Source organism: Amia ocellicauda, chromosome 13 (genome assembly GCF_036373705.1).
Source record: "Amia ocellicauda isolate fAmiCal2 chromosome 13, fAmiCal2.hap1, whole genome shotgun sequence".
Lineage (NCBI taxonomy): Eukaryota > Metazoa > Chordata > Actinopteri > Amiiformes > Amiidae > Amia > Amia ocellicauda.
The window spans coordinates 37,644,591-37,667,666 of NC_089862.1; the positions used below are offsets into that span (position 1 = coordinate 37,644,591).

General features: G+C 49.2%; 2 protein-coding genes across 7 annotated transcripts in view; one reads left to right on the forward strand and one right to left on the reverse strand.

Moving 5' to 3' along the window:
- Positions 1-2,874: 2,874 nt before the first annotated feature.
- Positions 2,875-7,376, forward strand: mad2l1 (MAD2 mitotic arrest deficient-like 1 (yeast)). Its single transcript, XM_066720914.1, has 5 exons — positions 2,875-3,073; positions 3,358-3,504; positions 6,035-6,155; positions 6,462-6,565; positions 6,912-7,376. Exons 1-5 carry the CDS (start codon positions 3,010-3,012, stop codon positions 7,082-7,084), a joined length of 609 nt encoding a protein of 202 aa, XP_066577011.1. The 5' UTR covers positions 2,875-3,009; the 3' UTR covers positions 7,085-7,376.
- Positions 6,914-23,076, reverse strand: part of pde5ab (phosphodiesterase 5A, cGMP-specific, b) — a 37,778-nt gene continuing 21,615 nt past the window's right edge. For 2 of the 6 annotated variants that reach the window (XM_066720911.1, XM_066720907.1), the window contains exons 7-22: positions 22,335-22,402; positions 21,024-21,135; positions 20,834-20,918; positions 19,274-19,449; positions 18,698-18,757; positions 15,251-15,397; positions 14,968-15,093; positions 14,743-14,837; positions 13,806-13,893; positions 13,564-13,664; positions 12,798-12,875; positions 11,912-11,975; positions 10,600-10,674; positions 10,329-10,412; positions 10,155-10,242; positions 6,914-8,913 (exon numbers count right to left, since the gene is read on the reverse strand). In XM_066720911.1, coding sequence (XP_066577008.1) covers positions 8,699-8,913; positions 10,155-10,242; positions 10,329-10,412; positions 10,600-10,674; positions 11,912-11,975; positions 12,798-12,875; positions 13,564-13,664; positions 13,806-13,893; positions 14,743-14,837; positions 14,968-15,093; positions 15,251-15,397; positions 18,698-18,757; positions 19,274-19,449; positions 20,834-20,918; positions 21,024-21,135; positions 22,335-22,402 — 1,662 coding nt within the window. In that variant the 3' untranslated portion in view covers positions 6,914-8,698. Of the gene's footprint in view, positions 8,914-8,975; positions 10,243-10,328; positions 10,413-10,599; positions 10,675-11,911; positions 11,976-12,797; positions 12,876-13,563; positions 13,665-13,805; positions 13,894-14,742; positions 14,838-14,967; positions 15,094-15,250; positions 15,398-18,697; positions 18,758-19,273; positions 19,450-20,833; positions 20,919-21,023; positions 21,136-22,334; positions 22,403-23,076 lie in introns of those variants that run through there. The other 4 variants (XM_066720909.1, XM_066720910.1, XM_066720913.1 and 1 more) reach the window with 4 other exon arrangements.

Below are 23,076 nucleotides of genomic sequence, written 5' to 3' on the forward strand. Positions count from 1 at the left end.
CAGCCGTTGCAGCAGCTGCTCTGGTTTTGAAATATAAGTACATAACGGTCATCCTATTGTCATGTGCCACCGCACCTAACGAGGGGTTAATGGGGGACAGGCGGTGCTGTGGGGAGGAGGAAGCCAGAGGAGCAGCATCTGTTCAGTCTCTCCTCCCCAGTGTGTGTCGCTGTGTTAGAGAATCAATAAAGCTGTGTTCTCCCGACCCTGGGCTGGGGTTCCACCTGGGAAAACCCGGCGAATATTACAACATACAGCACCTCTGTCCATTCCCAATAACTGCTTATCCTGTTCTCTTTCTCAGCACATCCACTTGGGAGAAGCCAGACAGACAGGAAAGAGTGCAAACCAGAGCGACACGTCATACATGACCTCAAACCCACAAAGTATCGGACGCGACCAAAATACATCATACGTGACAGAGAAATTACAAATGAGAGGAAAAAGGCCACGTGGGGCTGGAAAATGTCACACATGGCCAAGAGATGCCAAACGCAACCAAACTGTAATACAATTATTACTGTTTTTCGCATTCCACTTTCCACGTGTTGAGATGAACAGAGTGTGTTGCTTTTTATCCCACTGGGTTCATGGGTGTAGAGTTTCCCTTTGTTAGAAGGATTTCTGTAAAATCTCCAGGTAACCCAGTAACTGAGCCTGCCGTTGTTCGGCTTTCGGCTCTCCAGCATTCAGACAAGAACTGGGGGAGAGTCTCAGTCGCTGGTAACGAGAGACAGATGAAGCCGTTATTGACTTCATTAGGGAGATGGAAAAGGACAGATGTGTGGCAGCCACTGTGATTTCTGAAGCACTTAAAACAGCCAAACACAACAGATGTCACTGCGGTGATGGCTACACCTCATTATCAGAAATTATCAGTTTCCCCAAACTTAAAACATATACAGTATCAGGAGATTCAAAACAGAGAAAATTAACAATCCTGAAACATACTGGGATACAGTTTTAACTGGAAACATACTGGGTTTAACGAGTGAGGAATATTTAGTGTTTCTCACAGATTATATAATGCGTGCCCTGCTGACACACACATGCTTTCAGATCAGATGTTTAATGTGTGTTTAGATTTCCTTTGTGATGTGGGGGAGAGAAGACCTTCAGAGTTTACAAAGTCCTATCACTGCAGTATCTGAAGTAAACCAAAGTTAATGTTATGAATGACATGTTAGATACAAACCAGACAGTCAAACTGGAGTTGACACAAAAAAGACAGGCTTACACTAACAGAGAGCATTAAGAAAACACTTTCCTACAGCAGGAACGCTCCCCAGATTGCACTGCATGGTTAACAGAGCACATGTTTACAAAGCTGTACAATACACCAAACATCCTGCATACTCTGTGACACAACGCTTCGGTTTGTGAGTTAAACTCCAGCTGCTGCTCTTATACTTATAAACCTAGAGGGAATCGGGGCAAAGTGCCAAATAAACCAGTTGAACTCCATTATTAACAGCAGGCACCCAGTAAAAGATCCAGTGTTTCAGGGCAGGATTATCAGAAGCACTTTAGCTCTCAGCTGTACATGTGCTGCAGAGTGTAAGCCCCAAACTGGGGGACTGTTTTGACAGCACAGAGAAGCTATTTACGGCTTTATGTCCAATCATGGCATAATGACACTATGATACAATACCGGCTTAAAGAAACACCTACCGGTCAGAGCTCAGTCTTTACAGATCAGTCCATTGCTAGGTTGCAGAACATAAAGCTGCATTTGGCACCAATAGGTTTTCCAGGACAGCCTGGATCAGGAAATAAACAAGTAAGTGTTTGCAGGTGTGATTTAATCTCAACTGCGCCCTCTGCCAGAGGACTTGGTTACTGCAGCACACTGCTCTAGAGTGCAGTCCTTCAGGGTTTGTTTCTCTGATTCACAGCTGGGGCATGGGGCCACACACTCAGAAGGGCTGCCTGATGGAGGTGTCTGCACAGTGGGGCACTGGGGCAGGGGCATGGCCCACGATTTATAAAACTGGAGACGAGGCTGTTTCTCTGGGCACCCCCCACCTTCAAACAGCGGCCCCTGATTTATATACACATAAATCAGTCAGCCTGGGAACGCCATTGAACCTGAATACTGAATGCAACACATATTTGTCTCTATTGGGCCAGTGTAACAATGATTCTCAGCTGTGTTGGTACTGATACACAACCAGGTTTCGTTGTGTAGCTGTTGTTAATGTAAAAATATAACCTGGACCCAGCAATAATCATCTCTGTGATGCTCTAGGACGGGGGGTTCTCAATCCTGGCCTGGAGGAGCCCCTATCCTGCTGGTTTTTGTTCTAACCGAGCTCTCAATTACTTAATTGAACCCTAAATTTCCTAAACCAGAGCCTTTCAATTATTTTGAACGGTAGGGGTTTGAAATTAAGTAGAAAATTGTATAAGGAAATCATCTTATTAAGGAGTCAAATGTTAGCAAATGACTTCAATGAAGGGTTCAATTAAGTAACTGAGAGCTCAGTTGGAACACAAACCAGCAGGGCAGGGGCTCCTCCAGGCCAGGACTGAAACCCGCTGCTCTAGGAATAACAGCCACACCACAATCTGATCATTCGGACCTAAACACCTGCTGGCCGGTGCCCCCGGGGGGATCTCAATAAGCCTGGCCGTGGACCACCGAGGTTTATGTTCTCCTATAACTATCTGCTATAAATATCCCCCCCGTCTTCCCTCGGTAAAGAAACACGTTTACTAGACTTAATGAATCCCAGGACGGCGTTGTGCAGGCTCGGGGGTAACACGCTGTTTCTGTGCGGCTCCTATGGACGCACGTTTTGGCTGCACGGCTGTACGTGACGTCATCAGAGCTGCGACGCCGCCCGCTCGGGCTTCTTAACCCCGGCGCTGTGCGCATGCGTGCGCACGCTGGTGACGCGGGGATTTCAAATCCTGCGGAGGCAAACCGACGTTGCGCGGATCCGCCAGAGGAGCTGCAGTCAGTCAGACTCGATAAACCCGCACCGATCCGGCCAGCACAGCGGCGCCATGTCCAGCACCCTGACCGGCATCACGCTGAAGGGCAGCACCGAGCTGGTGGCGGAGTTCTTCTGTAAGTGAATCCGGCGGCCGCAGCGCTTTTTCCGGCCCTGGTGATCCGGGTAAAGCGGGTCTAGACGGAGCTCCGCTCGGCCCGCAGGGAGTGCACGCCGGCCCGCTGCTCGGTGTGTGCTGTGCAGCTCGGAGGGCCGGCAGTGCGATGTAGTAGGTATATGGGGGCTTATGGCGTCTCTCTCATGGCGGAGAGACTTGCAGTTTGTCCTGCTAACGAGTGGGAGAGCTGCCGGCTGCCGCCGTCTGCAGCTGTAAACGCCCTGTGTTGTCTTTCTCGCACAGCTTTCGGCATCAACAGCATCTTATATCAGCGCGGCGTGTACCCGCCCGAGAGCTTCACCCGGGTGACCCAGTACGACCTGAGCCTGCACATGACCACCGACCCGCAGCTCAAGAGCTACCTGAGCAGCGTGGTGGCGCAGCTGAAGGGTAGGGCCGCCGGGGCACCCAGGGATCGGACACACACACTGAGACTCACACTGTCACACACACACAGCAGGGACCGGACACAGACACACTCACAGAGACGCACTGAGACTCGGACCGACACACGCACACACACACACACACACACAGCAGGGACCGGACACAGACACACTCACAGAGACGCACTGAGACTCGGACGGACACACACACACACACACACACAGCAGGGACCGGACACAGACGCACTCACAGAGACATACTGAGACACACAAACACACACACACACAGCAGGGACCGGACACAGACGCACTCACAGAGACATACTGAGACACACACACACACACGCACAGCAGGGACCGGACACACACACTGAGACTCACACTGTCACACACACACAGCAGGGACCGGACACAGACACACTCACAGAGACGCACTGAGACTCGGACCGACACACGCGCACACACACACACACACACACACACAGCAGGGACCGGACACAGACGCACTCACAGAGACAAACTGAGACACACACACACGCACACAGCAGGGACCGGACACACACACACACACACACACTGAGACTCACACTGTCACACACACACAGCAGGGACCGGACACAGACACACTGACAGAGACACCCTGAGACTCACACACACACACACACACAGCAGGGACCGGACACAGACACACTCACAGAGACGCACTGAGACTCGGACGGACACACACACACACAGCAGGGACCGGACACAGACGCACTCACAGAGACATACTGAGACACACACACACGCACAGCAGGGACCGGACACAGACGCACTCACAGAGACGCACTGAGACTCGGACGGACACACGCACACACACACACACACACACACACACACAGCAGGGACCGGACACAGACGCACTCACAGAGACACACTGAGAGACACACACACACACACACAGCAGGGACCGGACACAGACGCACTCACAGAGACACACTGAGAGACACACACACACACACACAGCAGGGACCGGACACAGACGCACTCACAGAGACACACTGAGAGACACACACACACACACACAGCAGGGACCGGACACAGACGCACTCACAGAGACAAACTGAGACACACACACACACACACACAGCAGGGACCGGACACAGACACACTCACAGAGACGCACTGAGACTCGGACGGACACACACACAGCAGGGACCGGACACAGACACACTCACAGAGACGCACTGAGACTCACACACACACACAGCAGGGACCGGACACAGACACACTCACAGAGACGCACTGAGACTCACACACACACACAGCAGGGACCGGACACAGACACACTCACAGAGACGCACTGAGACTCACACACACATACACACAGCAGGGACCGGACACAGACACACTCACAGAGACACACTGAGACTCACACACACACAGCAGGGACCGGACACAGACACACTCACAGAGACGCACTGAGACTCACACACACACAGCAGGGACCGGACACAGACACACTCTCTCTCTCTCTCTGCATGACAAACAGTTTCGTAGTGTTGCCAAAGCAGTTAATATTGTATACATACATTGAAAAAAAAAAAAAAAAAAAGGTAAGAAAAAGGGGAAAAAAAAATATAAATTATATATATATATATTGAAACGGTACAATATAACTTATAAATAAAATCTTAATAGACATATACATGAGCACCAGCTGTAAACTTGTTAACTATAAATAAAGTAAATGTACGTTTTCACAGTGAGCCCCTCAGGCTGTGGCAGTCAGCTACATATTCAGAAAATGATTTTATAATATTTATGAATTTATTAAAGAATGTGTCCCTTATTTTGGCATATTTATTGCAGTGGAGGAGGAAGTGCATCTCTGTCTCAACCTCTCCTGTCTCGCAGTGTCCACAGTGCCGCTCCTCTGTGTCCACCTCTCCTGTCTCTGTGTCCACAGCGCCACTCCTCTCTGGGCAGCCAGCTCTGCCTGTGTCGGCCCGTCTCTCTGGCCAGGCTGTGGTCACTGAGCCTGTACTTGGTCAGGATGCATCTCTGCTTCGTATCTCTGACAGTGAAGAGATACTCTGTCAGGGTGTATTCTCTGTTTAGGGACCGATAGCAATCCAGTTCTCTTTGGGATTTAGTTTCATTGCTCCAATGTTCCAGATAACCAAAACCTCCTATCTTTATGATTTGGTCTCTCTCTCTCTCTCACACACAGAGCAGGGACTGGACACACACACACACAGCAGGGACCGGACACAGACACACTCACAGAGACGCACTGAGACTCGGACGGACACACACACAGCAGGGACCGGACACAGACACACTCACAGAGACGCACTGAGACTCACACACACACACAGCAGGGACCGGACACAGACGCACTCACAGAGACGCACTGAGAGACACACACACACACAGCAGGGACCGGACACACATTGTTGTTCAGGTATTTAATGTGCTAGATGTACACTAACAGAGTCTGTTGCTGTCACACTTAGTGTGAGGTTTGAAGTCCGGTGTTAATCTCTACACAGAGTGGCTGTTTGATTGCACTGTGCAGAAGATCGTCATTGTGTTGACCTGCCTGGAGACCAACGAGGTCCTGGAGCGATGGCAGTTCGACATCGAGTGCGACAAGACCGCCAAGGACAGCAGGTATTTACTGCGGGGGAGGTTCTTACTAGTCCATTTCTGATTACATTATTTTGCTGAATTTGCATTTGCCGTTTTCTAAAATCACACACAGCATGAGCAGATTCAATACAAAACCGCTGGGCCCCCTGGCTAGTGAAAGTGCATTATGTTTTAGTGAAGGTGAAAGTGTAGTTCTTGTTCCTCCTGAACCATTTTGGTTTTCCTGGACTACAGATGTACTGAGTGGAAGTGCAGACACAAGTGAGAATAACTGCAGGGCAGATCAAACGTACAGCTTGACGATTCTGCTGGTTTCTCTCTCCTCAGCTGCCCGAGGGAGAAATCCATCAAATCCATCCAGAAGGAAATCCAGTCGATCTTCAGGCAGATCACGGCCACCGTCACCTTCCTGCCCGTTCTGGAAACCGCATGTAAGTCCTGCCGGGGCCGGGCTGGAGGGTCGCAGGGGTCGGGGGGACTAATCTGGGCAATCTCCACTGAGTGGTTTCTCTACTGTTGGCCGCCTGGCTCGGCTTGATTACCTGATCCAGGGAGTTTTAGGCCTCAGAAGAGTTCAGTATGCAGGCGATCCTGGGCTCTTGCTGGTCTTGGGTAGTAGAACCGTGCTCTTGCAGCTGTTGGAGGAGTGTTGAATGTACGATCTGCCAGATGTGCCGTCCCTGGCTGGCAATCGTAGCGCGGGGCAGGCGAGGGCTTGAGGTTCGAGAGGAGGGGGTGACTTGTGCTGTGGCCATGTTGTTGTGATCGCTCTTCCAGGCGCCTTTGACATCCTGATCTACACGGACAAGGACCTGGCGGTGCCGGAGAAGTGGGAGGAGTCCGGCCCCCAGATGATCGGCAACTCGGAGGAGGTGCGCTTGCGCTCCTTCACCACCACCATCCACAAGGTCAGCAGCATGGTGGCCTACAAGAGGACGGACTCCGTCTAGCGGCCGGCGGAGCGGCGCTTTGTACATAGAGCTCGTCTGTCACCTTTCCTTTCTTCTCTTTCTTTTTCTTTCTCACGATGTTGAACTATTGTTTTACTTGTTGTGCGTCTCCCTGTGGGTTTGCGTTGTCCCGTGTGCGCAGCTCTGAGATCTGCTGTATGTCTTTTAAAAACTGGTTCAAAACTGTATGATTGTAAAATAACAGGCATCTGTGTGTCTGCCTTCTGTTGCTCAATTTAATTTGCTTCACTTTAGTCTTGTAATGGAAGAAAATAAAGTGATACATTTTGAATTCTCTTCTTTTTTCCCCCCCGAACTCCTATAAAAACAATTGCCACTAGTTCAGGAAACGCTTGCTTAATGAGTCAGAACTAACGTCTCTGCAGGACCAGGGCTGCACTCTCGAGTTGAACCGAGTCACAGGAGGTGTGAACGGGTCGATCCAGAGGAAGCTCTTCCAGATCGGCCATGGTAGGATATGAGAGACAGAGACAAATCATAAGCATACTGAGCTGCAGAGCCCCACGGGTCGAGGGTCCAGCTCTGGTTTGCGGCATTTCGGGGGTTCGGACGCCTCTGATGCCCAGTCTGTAGCAGGCTTGTATCTCCGCACTCTTCCTGTTGCTCACAAGAAGTGCGGAGAAGCACTTCTTGTTTCTCCGCTGTTTCCTAAACCCAGCAGCAGACCCGTGACCGGTGTGGGGGCCGCAGGCGCAGCTCTCCCCGATACTGCAGAGCTCGCGCCCAGCGCAGGCTGTGTGACACGCAGGTAACCTTGTTATCTACAGCTGTGGGATCGAGCCAAACTGCTATGCGCGCTCGGTGAGCGGGGGGTCCTGAATGTGCGAATGGGACCCCGTGTTCAACGAGTGGGGAGGAATGACCCTGCTGTGACTGAGTGTCCAGCAGGTGGAGACAGAGACCCACTTTCTCAAACTTATTTAAATATGGAGTATAAAGCATTCAGAGCCTCAGGAACCTGCTTGTCCCGTGGTGTAAAGAGGGAGAGAGAGCGTGCTACAGCTTCGCCCCTGTGAGGTTTGGGAACTAATGATAAGACCAGCCTCGTCTCCTGAGTGTCCGTGCTGGGGTGTCGCTGCTCTCACACATGAGTGGAAGCAGCACAATCAGACAATGGAGTCATGGGCAGGGCTCTGGATGCTGTAGAGGAGGGTTGTGGGTTCAATCCCAGGTGGGCGTACCACTGTTGTACCCTTGAGCAAGGTACTGTACCTAGATTGCTGCAGTAAACGCCCAGCTGTATAAATGGGTAACGTAAAAATAATGTGACGTCTTGTAACAAATGTAAGTTACCCTGGATAAGGGTGTCTGCTCAGAAATTGAATAATAATAATCCACGTGTTTTCAGAGGCATATTCATCACTGGATGTAGACTTTATTAATTTACTATCACAGTATAATGAGGACGTGGTCGTCTGAAACGTTCCTTCACGGTGGATACCGAGGGCCTGTGGAGACAGCGTTTACAAGAGGAGCCCCTCTCGACTCCACACTCTGCCGCTGGGAGAGGTCAGGTGCGGCGCGGAGGAGCTGCCAGATTGAGCCGATGGCTGGAGCTCTTCAGGGAGAAAATAGTTCTGATGACACGGAGGATCAGTTGATCCCCGATGATGTGAAAGTTGTAGGTGTTTTGACCGTTCTGGGCCCTGGCTTCACCAGCCACTGGAAACATGAATGTCTGCGTTCACCTGAGCTGCTCCGCCCCCTGCACCTGTCTTGCACATCCCAGCGGGGTAAGGGGTATTTTCTGTCAGTGTCTGCGATGGGAAGAACTGGTTTTAAGGGGCATAACTTGCTGCTTTGTTTCACTCCAAATTGGAAGATTTATTTTTTATAGAAAAGAGGGATTAAGGAAACACACACACAGTCATTATAATGTAGAAAAAAGCACATTATTTTACTGTCTTTTACCAGCAGCTTGTATATCATTCTCAGCATTTGTACAGGTGTCATAAGCAGAAACTACAAACGCAAGGCGATACAGAGACGTTATCTGCATGTCCACACACCCCGTCTTCACAGTCCTGTCACTAACTGCAGAGCGCAACCTTCCACCGCACAGTTCAAAGATACATTGGTCTAAATGCCTAGCCATCCCATAATAACAGACTCAAACACAGTGACGATACACAACGCAGTACAATGGCCTCATTGGTCTATAAAAGTGCTGCCTAGTTTGAAAAAAGTGAAGTATTACAGGTAGTCACAGTACGTTCTATAAATTCCTTGTTTAGAAATTTCTACTTATTCTGCAAGATGTAAATATTTAGGAACTGCCTACTATTGGTCACTAAAGTTCACTAAAGGTCACTTTAATGTATCCTGTGGTGACATCTGTGAGTGGAGTCACTCGCCAGAAAGAGCAAGGGGACGTCCTCCTGCACGCATTACTTGCTTTCACAATTGCTTCATAGCTAATCAATTGCTTTACAGTAGTGATCACATCAGATGCATTACAGAAGCCCCTAAAGTCAACCATCACCAACATGAAAAACGTTTACAAGCAGCTTTCAAATGGGCAACTAGATGTGTTTAAATGTCCTGTGAACACGTATGTTTGCATCAGGAACAGGTTTTGTGTTTCTACATACAATACAAGGTCGGTCGACACTGAGAAACATCGCGTTAGAAAAAGAAAAGCTACAGTTCCAGCGACTGTGGCATTAACATGTCGCTGACCCACAATTAAATTAATAAATACGTACAAAAATAAATATTTAGTGACGTTAGGATGACATGAAATCCAAAAGAAGGCACTACATGTCTTTTGGACTGTCGCTCGAGTAACTGTTCTCACTGGGCCGGACCCCCACAAGAGAGCGGAGAGACCCCCTGATAAAACCCCTTCTCTCGCTATGTCTGAGGCAGGAGAGTCCTCAGGAAAGGCCTGCATTTTTAATGTGTTAGAAGAAAAAAGAACTTCATCCATGAAGGACAAAGTAATAAATACAGTTTAAAAGCGCACGAGTCCGGGTGATGCTCTGGCTCTGTCCCTCGGGGGTCTCGTGTCCGCAGGGTTAGGAGGCTCCGTTCACCATCTTTTTCTCACCTTGTTCTGCCAGGTGTTTCCAGTTCTGCCGATTCCTCCTGCATCCCTCCAGCAGGGGTGAGCAGGACTCCGACATCCCAGCCAGGGTCTGAAACACACAGACAGAAAACAGTCCACACGCTGACACACCGCATCATCGCAGAACGTGACCAGTGGACTGTGGTGTAGACGCACCTCGTACAGCTGGACACAGATGGCGTCGATGAAAGCCACTTGCATGCTGGGAATCTTGTCCCTCTTCTCTCTGTTCATCAGGTCCTGCAGGGGAAGAGACACGGCAGACTCTCAGCACAGGAATAGCAGCAAAATACATTTGGTCCTGCCAATTAAGCAGGATCAGATTGGGTCCCTGTGAGACCAGCACCACTGTTATTTATCTCTGTCTTCTGCATCTCTCAGGGTCCTGCCGGTTAAAGACCAGCTGTCAGACACGTCAATCACTCACGATGGGCTCCACGTTGAGTTCCCGTCTCTCCTTGTCTCCTTGCTCGAAGAACTCAGTGGCAACAAGATCCGCAATCTAGACACGAAAGGAAGAGAAGAAGTCAAACACACTGCCCTTCTAGGCTACAGATCTAGGAATCGTACGTCAGAGTTGTGATATGAATACACCAGAACAAAATAAAACAACGCTTTTCCAGAGTCTTTGTTTGCACTTGCTGCCTCTGTTGTGTTAGGAGTGATGCGTTATGCTCTGTTTTGTGTTTCCACACGCGCTGCACAGCCTCCTCAGTCCAGGAGGTGGACATTGAGAGGAGGTGCTTTTAAAGACAGAAAAGGTCTTCAAATAGGGTTGTGTGCGTCTGGAACAAGTTACGTCTCCACATTATTGGAGCAGATAGACAGACGCCCCAGAGTTCCTCAAAAACAGCTGGACAACATCTGCGGATAAGCTTGTTATTATCACATAACCAAATAAGTGCCAGGAGGCCTCCACTTGTTTGTAGTGTTTCTTGTGTTTATAAGAGGCAAATGCATGACAGCTACTGCACTGCCTGGGTGTAAACGAGATTCCGCTCAAACCACGGCTGCTGGAAGCAAGGTCTTAATGGACTCTGCACACCCGGCTGCGTACGTCTGACTGGCTCGGGGTGAGAACTGCGTCGGTCACTCTGTGATATCTAACAGTGCTAGGAACGGACCCAAGTCCAGGTCTGTGCGACACACAACCCCAGCCTAATCAGACGTGTTCGTCTTACACCCCTCAGCACTATCTGACACCTCTGAGAATCACTGACTCTGCAAACCCAGGCACTGATCCGTGTCTTGATGAGCAGCTACGACACTCAGAGACTGAAGCCTCATGTAACACGCAGTTAGAGAGATAAAGAGCTTATATAATTGTACGGTTATTAATGGTACGATTGTTAATGTTGTTTTGGCTTGAAGATTGAGCTTGAGCCTGCGACTCCCGCTTCCTGCCAGCAGGGGGAAGGGCTCCAATGTCTCATCATTCAATTCAAATCCACTGCTGAAGCCCTGCCCTCACTCCTGTCCTGTACCGCCTGTAATCGGTTCACTACCACACATTAACAGACAGTTGTACATATTTCTTACTTTATAACCTCTCGATATTGCTTCCATGGTCCTCGGCAGTCTACAATTTTATAAACGTACATTAAACAGCAATGCACACAGCGAGACTGGTCTTAGTTTGGTAATAGTGCCTTGTCTGGTGCAGGGACAGCCCGGGCTGTGGTGGTGGTCTGTGGCCCTGCAGAGCCCGGGCTTTGGCACTGTGCCGGTCGGTCACTCACCCTGCGCTGCACGGGCCAGGGCTTGGTTATGGCAGAGATGTCACACGCAGTCATCAGCATTGACCTGCAGGCAGGAGGAGAGAGACAGACCCTCAGGGAACACGCACATGTATGTGTAAATGAGCTTTTCACTGCCTGTTGAGACTCCCACACACCTGAAGCAGCCCTTGTCTCCACAGAAAACACAGGCAATCTGACTTATCCTTATCCTGATAACGACTTTCATAGTGGAATGAGAACGAGAAGCCCCTTTGTCCCTCGAGAGTGGCAACTGCTCTGCCCTACTGAGGGTTAAAGTAGCCTTACTCTATTGAAATGTGTTTGTGTAGAAACATGTGAGCTACCCAGTACATTCAGTATTCCATATACCAGGCATTAGCATCAATACCAGCTGAGTTACACATAGTCTATATGTCTATCACTCCACCGAATTCCAGCCCAGGGGACCAAATGCTTTACGCATGAGGTGAGGCTAAATATGGAAAGAGGCGCCACAGTCGCACTCTCTCAGCCCACCTGCCCACTGTGACCTCATTGTGAGAAGAAACTGGAAACAATTCCACACAGAACTTTGAACACAAAAACAATATTGGCTAAACATTACTGTGCAGTAGAGCTGGAGCCCCAATAGTGGGAATGAATCTCTGAATAGATCGAGGGCTGGGGGCGCAAACTGTGGGCGTGAGTCTGAGTGTCAGGGTCTCACAGTCGCATAAAGCCAAGAGAATATTGTACATCAGTAACAGGAGACTTATCTTCAGGTGAACACACACACATATGCACACACGCACAGACAGATAGGCACACAGACACACACACACACGGCTCTGGACAGTGGAGCCATGTCACTCCAGTCTGGCTGTTGACATCAGCAATCAGCAGTTACCTGAGCAGGTCCCTGTGGAATTCATTATCCCAGATGAACTGATTGTTCTTGGTGAGTTCAAAGAATTCTCCTCTCTTCCTGTGGAAAGGAGTCAGGGGTCATTAATCTGGATCAGCCAGCGGGATTTCAGACGACAAAGACAATGTCAAACCAGAGCTGTGCGAAGGAACACGAGACAGAAAGGAAAAACAAACTAAGACATAACTGTGTGTCTGCTTTGCTCAGCTGTGGGATAATCAGAGCAGCGTTTGGCTGTATTAAAGTATTACTGCAGTATCTAGGCTTGGCAGCACAAACTCATTTTTAACATCCATCCAGAAGGTGTCACTCCGGCTCAGCCACCGGTCATGCGTGTGATTTGTGCAGCTGAGACACTGAGAGCAGCACACAGACACCGAGTCTCCTGGGCCTGTCCTCCAGCTCGTTAATAAGTGAACTGTGTCCGAGAACTGGCTGCTCTGTGTGCCAGTGGATGATGTATTAAAGTATCTGTACGCATGTTATGGTTATTAATGTTGTTTTGGCTTGTAAAACCATCACAATTGAGCCAATTTTCTGCTGAATATCTGCTGAATTACTTTGTGATTCTTGACAATCAATGCATTTATAAGTACTTCTTGTTGTGCTGTTTTAATGTGTAGCAGTGGGCGACAGTCCCAGTCTGAGTTGTATCCTAAATGTAGACCATCCATAGCTCCCACTCCCTTCCTCTCCTCCCCTGCCCCTGCCGCCAGCTGCAACTGTCACCCGGTCACTCGGTACGCACTTCATGTAGAGAGCCAGGTCTGTGGCCAGAATAGCCCTCTCGATCATCTTCAGGGTGGCCCGGTACTCCTCCAGGGACAGGCCACTCAGGATCTGGTTACCCTGCAACAGAAGAGGGTAGTTTAACACACCATTTCTGGACAGAGATCCACTATTTTACGCCACGTGTTCCCCATGCTGCAGTCTCTCTCCGCACAGCAGGTCCGCAGTGGCACAGGAGGGCCCGGCGGGGCGAAGACTTACTGGGCTGTTGAGGATCATGAGGCACTGGTCGAAGTGGTGGTGCTCCATCGTGGAGTGGCAGTAGAGCTGCGCCAGCGGGTGATCACTCCTGCAAACACAGGGACACGGTTCAGCTCTCCTGACTGTCGGGGCAGCGGCGCCACGTGACCTGATCCTCTTCCTGTTCGTGTTTCTATTCCTGTTTCTATTCTTGTTTCTGTTATTATTCCCGTTTCTATTCCTGTTAATTTCGATTCCTATTTCTGTTTCTATTCTTGTTCCTATTTCTGTTTCCATTCCTGTTTCTATTCCTTTTCCTGTTTCTATTCTTGTTTCTGTTATTATTCCTGTTTCTATTCCTGTTAATTTCTATTCCTATTTCTGTTTATATTCTTGTTCCTATTTCTGTTTCCATTTCTGTTCCTGTTCCTATTCTTGTTTTCGTGTTAATTTTTACACTCACTCAAATCCTATTTCTTATTTATTTGACACACGCCTTGATCCAAGGTTCAACACAGTTGAACTGCACTGTTTTTTATGCACTTTGTACTTTGTATTGCACTTATATTTTGGATAAGGGCGTCTGCTAAGAAATAAATAATAATAATAATAATAATAATAAGATCACAACACAATACATTTCTGCAGCTGTAATTACAATATTACACTTCTGCACGGACACCAATGAATGAAGTGCCAAGGCAAGAAAAGCACAGAGCAGAGACTGACATCTGTGTCTGAACATGAAGAAAAGGGTATTTGTCAGTCAGTCAGAGGAGGAGATTTAGAGTCCAACAGAGGGGTCCGCACAGGTGGGCCATGTCTGAGTGAGGGGACACTGTCAGCCAGGAATCTGTCAGGATTCAAACTGAACTGATGTTTCAGTGATTAGAACATTGGTTTACCACACTAACATTCTGGTCACCCGCCCACGGAGAGAGCGATCGTTCATGTGTACCTCTGGATGTAGGCGTTATTGACTCCTCTGTGATCCAGGTCATGGCTCAGCGTTGCAATCATCAGGGCCAGGATTTCCAGATCATTTAAATTACTCTGCAAAAGAACGAACATTAATTAATTCCAATTCATGTCATCAGATCCTGTTCACAGTGATGCCAGTTGGCAAGGCCGGTTCATTTTCCAAACAAAGCCCAAACTAAGGGGGCAGTGAGAGGAGGCACACCTGCAGCCGGCCAGACTTCAGCACCGCGAACATGCACTGCGCCGTGTTGAAGGCGTGCCTCCAGTTGTGATACGCCACGTTCTTCCGGTAGTTCTTCTTCACACTCAGAATCCACTGGCACAGGCTCTGCCCGGAGAGAGGACACACCATTAACACAGAGAGGACACACCGCCCTGCCCTCTCCTCTCTTCCAATCTCCTCTCCTCTCCTGCCCTCTCTTCTGTCCTCTCCTCTCCTCCCCTCCCCTCTCCTCGCCCTGAGCTACACAGCCCTGCTGTGGTACCTTGTACTTCATCTGGAAGTTCTGCACCAGGTTGAGGTCGGTGAACATGCGAATGGCAGCCTGGGTGGTCTCAGCATCTGAGAGATCGAAGTCACTGAAGCTGAAGTCCAGCAGCCGGAGAGACTGGGCGGAGGGCACGGCCGTGGCCTGCACACACAAGACACAATACGTTGCAACACAACACAAAAACAATGATAGTGGGATGCACAAGTACTAACTGACATTGATCTCTACTGTGAACAGTAGACACCTGTGTCCTGATGGGACCACATGCAAAGACAGTCAGTGTCCCGTGTGGAGATGGGTAATCAGTCGCACCTCAGTCTGTGATCAGTCAGTGTGAGGACGATGTCACACTCTTTGCGTAGTCAGATAACACCATTGTGAGTCTTCCTAAACGGAAGCTTCAGGGGAACTGGATCCCAATGCCAACATCACAGTTCCAGCTCCAATAAAGAGATGATAGACTGTCACCAGCTTGAGACAACCTCTATTGAGATCAAACAGACGCAGACTGAGTTACCACTGGCCCCAGTGGAGTGAGACACCAAGACAGAGACCACAGCTGCTGGCTCTGATGGAGGGATGGAGGGATGGCTGCAGGGCCTGAATTCTCCAGGGAATGACAACCGTTACTACAGAGCTGATACACTGGAGACTGCTCTCTGTCTCTACTGGGGAAGCTCCGAATACTCTGTTCTTTATTGTGTTTGTGTGTTTGTGTGTGTGTGTCCAGCCTGCACTTTGGGATTTTACAGCACAGGGTTGGAGACACAAGAACATCAGCCTCATTTCCATGCAGATCTTCTTTGTTTACTCTCAGGCCTCTTCCAGAACACAAAGACACCAAGAGTCACGCAAGACATTCAATACGTCAGTCAAAGTCACCATTATATCTGGGGGAGGAGGCAGGAAAAGACATCTGAATCTGTCCCTCTCAGGAGATGCTCTGGTGTAATGCACCCGGGCTCCGAGTAACGGAAACAAATGGCAGGGAAACCCAAGAAGAGCGCGTTTGATGTGGGAGACCCATCTGCCAGGGAACCCCAGGGACTCTGCACTCTCTGTCAGGATGGGGGTGTGCTCACAGTGCACAGAGCTGGGGGTTTCGGCCACGGATGAAAGATAAAGGCAAATGAAAGTCTGAACTGCAGTTCATTCCAAAATAAACTGAGCTGCAGAACAATCCTTATTTGGAGATGAACACAGAGTCCCGGCTCCCCGCTGTGTTTACCAGCCCTTCAGATGCACTCACAGACGCACGTTACAGAGGGACTCAGCCTCAGATCTCCAGTTCACAGCTGGGACGATTCCTGCCTCGGAGTTTAGTTCAGTTTACTTCCACGGAGGTTACAGAGTGCGAGCGGAGTTTGTATCATTCCTCCTGCCTACAGACACACACTGCACCACGGCCGATACACACACCGGCAGCTGGGTGACAAATCGGCTTTTTGTTCTCGGCTTGTTTAAGTCCTGAGGCCAGACGTGTAAAAGCACAGAGATAAAATGGTCAAGATCGCTTTTACAATCAAAAGCGAGGCAAAACATTTCTGCACAGCAGCCTCCAGAACAAATGAATAAACTCCAGACAAGATGGAGACACGAGCATTAATTCTGTGTCCCGTAATGGAAACATGGTCATGGCCAAGATCGCAGAATTATCTGCTTTCTCTTCTCTGAGGACAGGAAGGCAGTCTCTCCAGCATCATGTCAACATCGCTCCCTGGGCCCCCTCATCGCATCCCATGGATTCTCCTACCACTTCTACGCTGATGATGCCCAGATCTTCCTGTCTTTTCCCTCTTCTGACCCTCTCATCCCCTCACGCATCTCTTCCTGCTTGTCTGCCATTTCCGCCTGGATGCACTCGCACCACCTCAAGCTCAACCTCTCCAAATCAGATCTCCTCTTTTTCCCCCACTCTTCCTCACCTTCTGCTGACCTCCCCATCTCGATCCCCTTGGAATCCACCACACTCTCTCCTTCTTCTTCCGCTAAAAATCTAGGAGTCACCCTCGATCCTGCGCTCTCCTACTCCCAGCACATCACCACGCTGACGCGCACCTATAGATTCTTCCTGAGCAACATACGCTGGATCCGTCCCTTTCTCACCGACTACTCAACTCAGCTACTCGTCCAGTCACTGATCCTCTCCCGCCTGGACTACTGCAACTCCCTCCTGGCCGGCCTGCCTGCATCTACTACCCGCCGCTCCAGCTCATCCAGAACTCTGCGGATCGTCTGGTGTCTCTCTGCCCTGATTCGCACACGCTACTCCAGTGCTCCGCTCCCTCCACTGGCTCCCGATAGCGGCACGCATTCAGTTCAAGACACTGACCCTCACCTACCGCTGTCTCGACCACACTGCACCAAGATACCTTCAGACACTCATCTCTCCATACATCCCCTCCAGACCACTGCGCTCCTCCAGTGCCAGAAGACTAACTCTGCCTCCTCTCCACTCTCCTTCCTCCAGAGCCGCTCCTTCTCATCCCTGAACGACCTGCCCACCGAAGTCAAAACAGCAGAGTCCTTGACCTCATTCCGGCGCTTACTCAAGACGCATCTCTTCCGACAGCACTTGTAATATTAGTCCTCTATCCCTGCTAGATGGCACTTCAGCTTATTATGCTCCTCGCGTTCTTGATTGTTTTCCTCCTTGCTCCCTTTCCCGTAGCCCTCGTCTGTAACCCTACATCTTGACAGCACTTAGCTTTCACCGTCCAGGATGTAGGAAGTCTCTTACTGTACTGTACTATTATAAATTGGAATTTGTAAAATGTATTATTTTGAATTGCTATGTTTTAGCTAAGTTGAATTTGGAATGATTGATGCCTTGTACTTCTCTGTATTTTTGCACTTAGGTTGTAAGTCGCCCTGGATAAGGGCGTCTGCCAAGAAATAAAAATAATAATAATAATAACATCGTCAATAGAAATCATTGCAAACCAAAGGAGGTCCTCCTGGCCTGGACTTGGCCGGCCCAGCATAGGGTTCACAGTGGCTCTGTTCATCACAGTCCTGTGTGTTTCCCCACATCGTGTGTGATTGTGGGAGCGCGTCCTATGGCCCAGTTGTGCTAATGTCCTCTGCTATAAGACCAGCATCACAAGGTACACCAGGGTGACCTGAACTGGACCGGCTGGACTGCAGGGCCAACAAGGTCACCAGATAGTTCCTCCGCCGCAGGAAATCGGTCACACAGTCAGGTGAGCTGGACCTCTGTCTCATCCAGAGCAGAGCATGCCTACACTGCAGCTGAACCGGTCTTACAGTAGTCAGGTCCGTGTGGTGTTCCTGGCCGTTGTTCTCCTGTCCTTGGTGTGTGCAGTGCATGTAGTGTGATCTGTCTAGTGTGACAAGTCAACTCACAGGCTATAACACAAGGACTACTGCTTGTGGGGAGGATGGAAAGGGATGGAAAGGAATGAATAAACTGTAATTTACCGCTGTTACCTGCAGCTCCCGTGTCTCCTCTTCTGCTGCGGAGGCGTGGTACGACAGCACCTGCCAAACACGGGAGTTAGAGCACAGAGCACACAACACAGAATCCAACAGCTGAACACAGGAGACACATGAGACAGACACACAACACAGAGCGCTGCTGAGTTATGAATGGCCTGAGCAGAGCAATATCAACCCTGGAGTAACTGGGAAAGGACTGGACTGGACTGTGTGTTGTGTCAAAGCGCCCTGGAGAGACTAGGGGCGTTTCCATCTCCACTGTGATGCCGGAGCCGCACAGTGAACAGGACGTGGCGCTGAGGGCCCAGTCAGCTGCGCTGGAGAGCCGGCGTCAGTGTGGACCCTGAGAATGACAGCTCCACCACGGGGGGGTGGCTCCCCATCACAGCAGCAGGGCCGGCAATAAGGACAGAGCTCCAGCCCTGACAGCTGCTGCGACTGCTGACAAACCCCTCTCAGCAAACAGGGGGATAAACAAAAACACACTCTGCCCCCCCACGGCGGAGACAGCTGCACACCAGTCCTGCCCCCCCCCCCCCCCATCCCTGCTGCGCTCACCTCCAGAGTCACTTCCTGCTTGGCCATGGCCCGCTCCACCGTCTCGTACATCTGCGTGTTCTGGATGCCCAGGCCGCAGAAGATCGCAAAGGCCTCCAGGAACTGCTCGTCGTTCCTGTTGAAGGCTCTGATCTTCCCGGTGGCTTCGTCCATCTTGTTTGTCAGCTGGCAAACCCCTCCAAGACAAAGCATCGAATAATATGAATACGAACACGCATGGATACAGACATACATGCGCTCATCATGCGTGAGTCAAATGACAAACAAAAACAAGCAGACATTGTGACGCGGTGCTGAGTTTGAATGATGGGAGCCTCACAAGCCTCAACAACGCCTCGTTATATCTCACAGGGGGAAACCTTTTTAATCCATGTTGATTTAAAAACAATCTAATTACAAACGAACTTGTTTATTCCTAGTTCTACTAACGAAAGAAATTCACTGTCTCTCTCAGACTGAGTTCAGTCAATAGTTTTGTATGTCTGAATGGTAGCTGACCTCACTTTCACCCGAGTTATTCTATGGTTGTGTTTAATGGTCCTTTTCATAAATATACAACAGCAATGCTAATTAGAATAAATTACGAACCGTTAAAACTGCGATGGGAAACAAAGGTGCTGGACAATTGAGATCTTTTAAAATGCACAATTACAGCGAAGAAAAATAAAATGTAAAGCATGGCTGAAAAAAAAAAAATCAATTAGAAGAGAAAATCAGAAGGAAATGGAGGAACCAGCAGCTGAAATTATTCAAATCAATTCAGTGTTTCGATAAATTAATCTTTTTGATCTGCATAATCCATCGTTTTAATGAAGCGTATCTACGATGGGGCTTCCGCTCTGCTTTGTCTGACGGAGGAAGAGGTATTTTTTATCTTGTTCAGGGTAGCTCCGGTCCAGCGCTGTTTACATGTCAAAGGCGTCCCGTCCTTCAGTTTCAGCTGTTCGAGTAGCGACTCGAGAATCTGCTCGACTTCAACGGCACCCACAGGAACCCTGCAGCTCTCAACCCACCCCGATTCCCAGTCCTGTGCCTGAGCTGGACAAATGAGTAGGCTTTGGATTGATTGTTGTTTGGAGTGGGATATACACAGGGCCATGGTATGAGCTGCAAATAACTTTTCCCAAGATTGTTTTAATCAAAGTCCATGCATCACAGAGGATCGAGCTCCCAGGATCTGTTTACACGTTGCTGTGCTGTGAGCCCTGGCAGTAATGTGTGGAGGTGCAGACCGTGCCCAGAGCACCACAGATACCCTAACTCTCTACTCCCTCTCTACCCTATGTCTCTAGCGCTCTGCTCTACTACTTCTCTACAGTCTGTCTGTCTGTCCATCTGTCTCTCTCTCTGTCTGTCTACTTGCCTGCCTACCTGCCTGCCTGCCTCCCTACCTGTCTGTCCAGGGTAAGAAGCACACACAGGACACAGAATTTCAATAACAGGACGTGTCAATTAAACGATAATAAATCAGACACAAATCAACAGACACAAACAGCACAAGCAGGATCACTCACATGCATGTCCACAAACACAACGTGAAGAGAAAAAAGGTGGAAATACCTATGACTTTATCCTTCTTCCCATTTCTAATCGGGCTGCAGAGCAAACTTTTTATTTGCTCGCTTGCATATTCTGCGTTTTCATTCTATTAAATAACAAGAGGGACAGAGACTATTAAAGTCGAGCTGGACTGTGTCGGCAGACAGCTGGAACACGAGGGACACCGGGGGGGCGGTGCACGGCCACTCACTGTCCAGGGGAACCTGCGGTCTCTGGCCACATCCCCGATGTTCAGCGGCTCCTGGGTGTTCTTCACGTACTGCGCATACATGTAGTTGATTTTACTGACGTCACAGTCCCGGCTGCGGAGACAAACAGAAGACAGACCCAGTCAGTGTGGCCAACGGCCAAGGAGGACAACAAGCACAGTGTACACGAGACCCTAGTGTAGCAGGACAGGGATTGTGGGGACACGTGTTGTGTTTCACAGTTGTGAGAGGGAGTAGAGGTAGAGTAGAGTGAATACGAAATCGAAAAGGTAAAGAGGAACATTGACTCCACACTGAGCAGCACGGTAAAGCAGAGTGCACGTCTGGCACAAACCACACCAACTCAATTACTGTACGAATGCACTCGCCTGCCTCTGCACATCCTCAATGCTCTGAAAGTTTATTAACCCAGGATTTATAACCGGGAGAAGGACAGCCAGGGCACTAACGTAAAACTGTCAAAACACATCTAGGGCAAGTTATAACACCAACATATCTCTTTTAAACATTTCTGAACTTCACCTTTTACCCCATTACTCTCTAAAATCCATAAATAAATAGAATCTGTGTTTATCTCTAGTCAGAAATGTCCATCAGTGTCAGTGCTTTACTGGACTGTAGATCTGCAGATGACCTGGGACGTGTCTGTTGTTAATGAGATATAAACCAACTGCAGGGCAGTGTCAACAAGAGCAGCAGCTCCCGATAAGAGTCTGAATAATAAAGCAAGAGAGGAAGAAAAGAGACTTTGTCTCCTGGATACAACACAAGCATTTCAAAACCAAACACTGAGGGGAAAGAAAGGAATTTACTTGAAGAGCCAAAGCACTGGAAAGAAAAAAAGAAGAAAGGGAAGCAAGAGAATCTGCAGCTGTTATATTTCACTTATTATACTCGACGTTATATCAGCCCCGTCTCCGGGACGCTCCAGCTTTACAGCCTATAACAACCGCGAGATAAAACAGGCCGAGCTCAAGACGTTCCACGGAGAAGCAGGAGCCACAGTCGAGCACTAGCTGACCCAACTTCTGCATCGTCTCAGCTGTGTTTGAGTTAGTTATTTACACACACGCACACACACACACACGCACGCACACACACACTCACGCACACGCACATGCACGCACACACTCACGTACTCACGCACATGCACAAACACACGCATACAGTCACACACACACACGCGCACACACAGTCCTGCCATGCTGGGCTAGAGAGATCACTACTAAAGCCAACAATGAAGACAGTCTGTCTTGTGGAAACGCACTGGATGTAAAGATGTCTGTCCTCACCTCTTCGGGACGTCCGCAGACTCTCCCAGCTCCTCGTGGTCCATGTGAAACACACTGGAGAAGGAGTGCTGCAAAACAGTGAAAAGGTCATTCATCTTAGGGGTTGTTTAGGGCTGATGTTTGGGAGGACGATCCCCACAGATGTCTCCAGTTATCAGTTTCCAGGGACACCATCAAACAGATCCCAAGTAAACAAACTTTGAAATCGGGCTTCTTTAGAGAAACTGGAACATAAACATAAATCAAGCTAAAATTTCAAGTTTTTGAACTTGTAACAGCTGTTCACCCTGACATCTCACCCCTGACGCTGCCAACACGATTTCATTTCGGCATTCCAGCCAGATTCAGCCCCTTATAGGGACTTTCATAGAGTTTTATAGAGTTCAACGCACAGGGTTTTATTTCCCACTGCAGACCAGCCACTCCAGGGGAACGACACGGCTCCAGTTCTTATCAAAGTACCAGCATCTTAATTCTAAAACATTAATTTGCGTTCTACTTTTTAAATAATCGCAGTAAACCCATTTCATTCTTCACAGACGCTTCAGCAATTGACACAACTTGTCGACCCATATAGAGGACCTGTATGTGTGTCTTAATTATTCATAGCTGGTATAATAAGAACTTCACAATTGCACTGCTGTTTGTTCACTCCTGATGTCTGATGTATTCTGGGCTGCACCACAGAGGAACTCATGACATCCCTCCGTCCCCAGTCCGTCTCCCCTGTGAGACGGCTTGG

What these genes read in the sequence shown, in the direction of transcription:
- mad2l1 (XM_066720914.1), top strand. Translation starts at nt 3,010, where the DNA reads ATGTCCAGCACCCTGACCGGCATCACGCTGAAGGGCAGCACCGAGCTG. An exon ending in CGTGGTGGCGCAGCTGAAGG is followed by an intron (nt 3,505 to 6,034) that starts GTAGGGCCGCCG and finishes ATCTCTACACAG; the next exon opens with AGTGGCTGTTTGATTGCACT. An exon ending in AAGACCGCCAAGGACAGCAG is followed by an intron (nt 6,156 to 6,461) that starts GTATTTACTGCG and finishes CTCTCTCCTCAG; the next exon opens with CTGCCCGAGGGAGAAATCCA.